Genomic DNA, 7,500 nt, shown 5'->3' on the forward strand with positions numbered 1-7,500 from the left:
AAAAGAACAAAAGTGAAATGTGTTAAACTTTTCACTAAACCGACTCTTGATACACAACTGACCGAACCTCTTGAGGGTGAAGGGAGGATGGTATGAAAGGGGAAGAAAGAAAAAGACCAATAAACATTACTCATAAAAGACCATGAAAAACTGTATAGTTCCTACAAAATCCACATGATAAACGTAACGTTGCCTTGTGAATCAAATCTGAAGTGAAACTGATATACACGTAAACGTATACTTGAAAGCTTGAACTGTCAGGATTTTGATATAACTCTGATTTTTTCTAAGCTTACAATTTATTGCCTCTGTATTATGATCCTCTTGAAGGCTTATCTCTAAGGAGGAAATAGTTTCTGTGTGCTGAAATACTGTCACCATTGAAATGACTCGGATGATGTTAAATACAAAATACATGAAACAAAAATCCATTAAGTTCTGTACTTCACTTGTGCTCTGCCTCTCCCTCCTCCCCCTCCCTCTCTCTCACATACACACACAATGTCCAGATCACTTCACTTGCGCTCTCTCTCTCTCTCTCTCTCTCTCTCTCTCTCCCTCCCTCCCTCCCTCACACACTCACACACACACACACACACACACACACACACACACACACACACACACACACACACACACACACAGTCCAGATCAGTTTCTGTGTGACTTTTTCACAGCTCTGTGTTCCCTGCCCTCCTCGGAAACAGCACGGCCATTGTGGTGACGATGGTGGTTGTCGTGGTTACCGTGATGCTGGTGCTGGTGGTGGTGGCTGTCTCGGTTGTCGTGGTGGTGTTTGCTGTCTTGTTTGTCGTGGTTGTGGTGGTGGTGGTGTCGCCGTTTCTTGTGAACTTTGTCGTTCGTCTCGTTCTCCTCCGTCACTTCAGCTTTGGGAGATTTCTTCTTCTCTTTCTCCTTCTGTTTCTTCTTCTTCTTCTTCTCCTCTTGCCGTTTCTTCTCCTCCTCCTTCTGCTTCTTCTCCTCTTTCTTCTGCTTCTTCTCCTCCTGCAGCAGAGCATGTCACAGAATGTTTCACGTGGCAGTCACCAGAACGGACTGTAAGGCAGAACTGAATGTTTAACATGTCACCATGACAAAACAACATAGATCGACCTGTCTCAGAAATCAGACCCCAGCACCTCACTCCATTCTTCACGTATAGGCTTACCGTCTGACGTTAAAGGTCAGATCAGCACTGTCCGTTACAAATGGACGAACACATTTTTATTGCCCCTCTGCATATCGTGTGTATCCGTCATGCTGTCTTCCCCCTAGTCCATCCAGTCTGTCATGGGTGGTGACTGTCATCTCCATATCGTGTGTATCCGTCATGCTGCCTCCCCCCAGTCCATTCAGTCATGGGTGGTGACTATCATCTCCATATCGTGTGTATCCGTCATGCTGCCTCCCCCCAGTCCATCCAGTCTGTCATGGGTGGTGACTGTCATCTCCATATCGTGTGTATCCGTCATGCTGCCTCCCCCCAGTCCATTCAGTCATGGGTGGTGACTATCATCTCCATATCGCGCGTATCCGTCATGCTGCCTCCCCCCAGTCCATCCAGTCTGTCATGGGTGGTGACTATCATCTCCTCGGAACCACCCCCTCCCCTTTCCCCTCTTTTTCCTCACCTGGACCTCCTGGCAAATTTCGTTCGTTTATTTGTTTATAGTCTGTTCATCTAAGATGATATTAGATCTCTTGGCAAGTCAGCCCCCAAACTCGTCCATTGTCAAATGGTCTTTTTACCTGTACTTTACACGTCCGTTTAAAGTACACCTGTGGCTGTCTGCTATGTGTTGACAGACTATAGGTGGGGAAGTGTACCCCTGTGTGACTGTCTATGTGTTGACAGACTATGGGTGTGGAAGTGTACCCCTCTGTGGCTGTGTGTTGACAGACTATAGGTGGGGAAGTGTACCCCTCTGTGGCTGTGTGTTGACAGACTATAGGTGGGGAAGTGTACCCCTCTGTGGCTGTGTGTTGACAGACTATAGGTGGGGAAGTGTACCCCTCTGTGGCTGTCTGTGTGTTGACAGACTATGGGTGGGGAAGTGTACCCCTCTGTGGCTGTCTCTGTGTTGACAGACTATGGGTGGGGAAGTGTACCCCTCTGCGGCTGTCTATGTGTTGACAGACTATAGGTGGGGAAGTGTACCTCTCTGCGGCTGTCTATGTGTTGACAGACTATAGGTGGGGAAGTGTACCCCTCTGCGGCTGTCTATGTGTTGACAGACTATGGGTGGGGAAGTGTACCCCTCTGTGGCTGTCTGTGTGTTAACAGACTACAGGTGGGGAAGTGTACCTCTCTGTGGCTGTCTGTGTGTTGACAGACTATGGGTGGGGAAGTGTACCCCTCTGCGGCTGTCTATGTGTTGACAGACTATAGGTGGGGAAGTGTAACTCTCTGTGGCTGTCTGTGTGTTGACAGACTATGGGTGGGGAAGTGTACCCCTCTGCGGCTGTCTATGTGTTGACAGACTATAGGTGGGGAAGTGTACCTCTCTGTGGCTGTCTGTGTGTTGACAGACTATGGGTGGGGAAGTGTACCCCTCTGCGGCTGTCTATGTGTTGACAGACTATAGGTGGGGAAGTGTACCCCTCTGTGGCTGTGTGTTGACAGACTATAGGTGTGGAAGTGTACCCCTCTGTGGCTGTCTGTGTTGACAGACTATGGGTGGGGAAGTGTACCCCTCTGTGGCTGTCTGTGTGTTGACAGACTATAGGTGGGGAAGTGTACCCCTCTGTGGCTGTGTGTTGACAGACTGTGGGTGGGGAAGTGTGCCTCTCTGTGGCTATGGGTGGGGAAGTCTACCCCTCTGTGGCTGTCTGTGTGTTGACAGACTATAGGTGGGGAAGTGTACCCCTCTGCGGCTGTGTGTTGACAGACTATAGGTGTGGAAGTGTACCCCTCTGTGGCTGTCTGTGTGTTGACAGACTATGGGTGGGGAAGTGGGAGGAGAGATTGGTGTTCAGAGAACTCAGTGTCTGTACGAGGAGCCAGAACTGCACACAGACCGATCTTTATCAGTACCTCTTTCTGCTGCCTCTTCAGCTGGCGGAGCAGGTTGCGTCGCTTGCGGCAGTTGGCTGTGGCACAGCGCAGCACACAGAACACTCCTATCAGTGCCAGCACAGCTCCCACACAGGGGGCCACCAGGAACGCCATCTGGAACCCTGGGACAGACAGCATGCAGGTCATGGCGGGCTGTGGAGCAGCTGCTTTCAACACCAACAGTCGCTGGATAATTGCAGTTTCAGAACTCAGAACTCAACACTTTTTTTTATTCAAGGATTAAGATTTCGGGCATGGCCCATTCTTCCAACCTGTCCTTGCTAATCTACATCAGTTACAATAGCACATATATATTTAATGAAAAGGGGAGAAGGACAGAATTAAAAAAAGAGAGGGAAAAAAGTCCTGCAGAAAGAATATGATAAAGAACAAACACACGCGCAAGCGCGTGCGCCCACGCGCACACACATACACACAAATTGACAGGATGAGGGGAAGAGAAATGTTATCAGTATCGACAACCGCATGCATGCACACAAAATAGAAGAAAATGAAAGAAATCAAACAAGCAAACAAAACAAAGTGAATGAAAAGAAAATACGACAGAATAAGAACAAGACCAAAACAAGAACAAGGAGAAACAATAAAAACGGATTCAATATGTTAGACATATAAATGCCCTCATTGTTACTGCCAACGGTCGCTTCGATATCTGAGTCATTTATGGTGGGAAGGATTTAAGATGCGAATGGACATTTGACTTGAAAGTAGGTAGAGAACTGCTCGTTTGTATGTGCAGAGGGAGTGAGTTCCATGGGGATGCACCTAAAAATGAAAAACTTGTTTTGAACATATCAGTGCGGGAGCGTGGTAAAATGTACTTGTTGGAGCCGTAGTTTAATTCATTGAGCGCCGTTCCATGTGAAACATGCTCAATCGCGCTGTACAATGTATATCCGACGTTTGAAACATGCATTTAAACACTACGAAGAAAAAGATGAAAAGCCTGCATGCATCGCCCTTTACAGCCAGTCAACCAAACACTCAACCACAAATTGATGCGGACACACACACACACACACACACACACACACACACACACACACACACACACACACACACACACACACACACACACACACACAGACTTACTGTCCAGTACGTCCTGACCGCTTCCACCAGGAGAGGCTGTCTGCTGCTCCTCCCCCTCCCCCTCCCCTTCCCCCTCCTCCTCCTTCCCCGCCGTCTCCTCCACAGGCCACCAGGAGCTGTCGGGGATTCCTTCCGGAATGTCGGGCTCTGGCGGGGGAACCCGGGGCTTGCTGGTGGGAACCCGGGGCTCCTTTGGCGGCTGGGTGGGCTGCACCCCGGGCTGTAGGGGTGTGGAGGGGTGGGTGGTTGGGGCGGGGTCAGCTGTGGGGGTGGTGTTGGTGGTGGGGGTGTCAGGCTGCACGGTGCCATGTTCAGAGGGCGGGAAGGACTCCACGCCCGGCCCCTCAAAGCCGCCCATCACCTGCACGTTCTTGGTCTCGTCCGGTAGACCCAGGATGCCGGTGGCGTTTCCCCACAGTGACGTCACGGTGGTGGTGGAGGTGGTGGGGGTGAGGGTGGTGGTGGGGGTGACGTCCTGTGGCGGGAAGGTGTCGTTGCCGGCAGGCGTGGGTCTCGGGGTGGTGTGGTGGGGTGTGTCCGTGTCGTTGAGCACCTGGCTGGAGGAGTCACCTCCCATGGAAGACCACCAGTCCGCCAGGCCTGTCGGGGGGTTCCCCGCTGTGTCGGTGTCCGTGGGCAGGGGGGTGGTCCAGGACGGGAGCGGGGTGGTGGAGGGGGGCGGCGTGGGGTCAATGCGGAAATGGAAGGGGTCCACAAATTCAGGTGTGGTGGGCTCCGTGGTCTGTGGGGGTGTGGTGTGGGGGGCCAGGGGTGTGGTGTGGGCCCCTGTAGTTGTGTCCTCGATGAAGGGGCCGGCAGTGGTGGTGGACGTGGCTGTCCCGTTCCCAACTGCAGGCCCAGTGGTCACAGAGGCGGCAGTGCTGGTGGTATTAGCGGTGGTGGTGGTATTAGCAGTGTTGGTGGTATTAGCAGTGGTGGTGGTATTAGCGGTGGTGGTGGTATTAGCAGTGCTGGTGGTATTAGCGGTGGTGGTGGTATTAGCGGTGGTGGTGGTATTAGCAGTGCTGGTGGTATTAGCAGTGCTGGTGGTATTAGCGGTGGTGGTGGTATTAGCGGTGGTGGTGGTATTAGCAGTGCTGGTGGTATTAGCGGTGGTGGTGGTATTAGCAGTGCTGGTGGTATTAGCGGTGCTGGTGGTATTAGCGGTGCTGGTGGTATCAGCGGTGGTGGTGGTACCCGCGGGGGAAGGTGAGGGGTCAGGGTCACTGGTTGAAGTCCGGGTCACGGTGCTGCCATCAGTGTGCAGAGAACCAGGGACAGAGGAAGGCTCCGTGGTGGTTGTGCTGCTGTTGACCGGTGACCACGTGCCGCCAGCTGTGGACTGACCTGTGCTTCCTGAAGGTGCTGCCGGTGGTGTGGAGTGTGTGGAAGTGTTGGGGGAAGTGGGGGTGGAGGAGGGGGTGTGGGTGGTGACGGGGAAATCAGTGGCAGTGGTCGAGGTAACGGCTGGGGAGGTCCTAGCGGACCCTGATGATGCTGATGACGGCAGTGGGGTGTTGGAGTCACCTGGCTGGAACACAGGTCATGGGACAGTTCGCTGTGAAGCACGTCCTTGTGACTGACATAGGTCTATCAAGACATGAATAGACATACAGATTTTAGATTAACAATTCTTTTGTTGTCTTCAAAACCTGGTTGCAACACACATCAGGACAGGGTTCTCAGGACAGGGTTCTCAGTGTAGCAGACAAATGTTTATCCAGATATAGACAGAAATATAGCTTCGAGATTAAAAACAAGACTTCGTCTTCAAAACTTCTGGCTGATATGTGACTTTGTACAAGTAAGGGTACAGGAATAAAAGGTTCATACTATTGACTTACTTCACAGCGGTAGTACAGAAAGGAGCTACCAGAGACAGTCTGGGGAATCCTCCTTCAACCAGACACAGACTACTGAATCTTTTCCCTCCCTCATTAATGTACAGCCTTTGTGGCTAGTTCGACACTTTTCGCCATTCAAGGCTGTATGGCTTCACTGGTGTGCTCAACTGATTCATTTGTTGTTGTTTTTCTGTTTTTTTTGTATTTCTTTTTTTTTCTTCTTTTTTTTATCACAACAGATTTCTCTGTGTGACATTCGGGCTGCTCTCCCCAGGGAGAGCGCGTCGCTATACTACAGCGCCACCCATTTTTTTTGTAATTTTTCTAACGTGCAGTTTTTCATATCGAAGTGGATTTTTCTTCAGAATTTTACTAGGAACAACCCTTTTGTTGCCTTGGGTTCTTTTGCGTGCGCTAAGTGCATGCTGCACACGGGACCTAGGTTTATCGTCTCATCCGAAAGACTAGCGCCCAGACCACCACTCAAGGTCTAGTGGAGGGGGAAAAATATCGGCGGCTGAGCCGTGATTCGAACCAGCGCGCTCAGATTCTCTCGCTTCCTAGGCGGACTCGTTACCTCTAGGCCATCACTTCACATTTTAAAAAAAGATTTTTTTTTTTCGTTGTATTTTTTTTTCGTTGTATTTTTTTGTATTTCTGTATAGATTCGTGTTATTCTACAGCCCCTCACAATGATTTATAAGGTGTTTACTCGTGCATACCTAAACTGCAGGTTTATGTTTAATTTTCATGACTGTTTACTTTTCCCTAAATCTGTTCCTCCTCCCCTCTTTAAAATCTCACACACACACACCCCTTTTCTACACGTGTTTCAAGCGTTGTGAGAGATGTGGACAAGAGAGGGAAGAGTGAGGAGACAGATGGCCAGGAACCTGTGTGCTGCTGGTGTCCATGGTGTTTGTGCTGCTGGTCTCTGTGGTGGTGGTGGTGGTGGTGGTGTCCGTGGTGGCGGTGGTAGTGTTGTCACAGGGCCCGGTGCTGTTGACACATCTGTCCGTGGGGGTCTCTGAACTCATTGTGCCTGCACACACACACACACACACACACACACACACACACACACACACACATACATACATACATACATACATACATACATATATATATATATATATATATATATATACACTAGCACATACACAAGTTGAAATTTTCATAACTCGTATATTGTGACTGGAGCATGGTTGGTTTTAACATGATTTCTCCCTCTCCCTCTCTCTCTCTCCCTTACACACAGTCTCTCTCTCTCTCTCTCTCTCTCTCTCTCTCTCTCTCTCTCTCTCTCTCTCTCTGTCTGTCTGTCTGTCTGTCTGTCTGTTTGTAACGCGATTTTCAATATGTATGGCTGCTGACAATGGGCGTGAATCATGGCAGCAATGATGAGATAAAAGAAGCCCTCCAGCCCACCCCACCTCCCGTTAAATAGTTTGAAAAAGAAATATGACTCATCGTCACGAAGTGTGTGTG

At 50.1% G+C, this 7,500-nt stretch overlaps 1 protein-coding gene across 1 annotated transcript in view; it reads right to left on the reverse strand.

Moving 5' to 3' along the window:
* Positions 1 to 7,049, reverse strand: part of LOC143284985 (uncharacterized) — a 7,143-nt gene extending 94 nt beyond the window's left edge. Inside the window, exons 1-4 of the mRNA XM_076592147.1 lie at positions 6,906 to 7,049; positions 4,169 to 5,699; positions 3,035 to 3,177; positions 1 to 1,005 (exon numbers count right to left, since the gene is read on the reverse strand). The exon at positions 1 to 1,005 is cut by the window's left edge and continues 94 nt beyond it. Coding sequence (XP_076448262.1) covers positions 652 to 1,005; positions 3,035 to 3,177; positions 4,169 to 5,699; positions 6,906 to 7,049 — 2,172 coding nt within the window. The 3' untranslated portion in view covers positions 1 to 651. The remainder of the gene's footprint in view (positions 1,006 to 3,034; positions 3,178 to 4,168; positions 5,700 to 6,905) is intronic.
* Between the last annotated feature and the right edge of the window lie 451 nt (positions 7,050 to 7,500).

The sequence above is a fragment of the Babylonia areolata genome, chromosome 8 (genome assembly GCF_041734735.1).
Source record: "Babylonia areolata isolate BAREFJ2019XMU chromosome 8, ASM4173473v1, whole genome shotgun sequence".
NCBI lineage: Eukaryota > Metazoa > Mollusca > Gastropoda > Neogastropoda > Buccinidae > Babylonia > Babylonia areolata.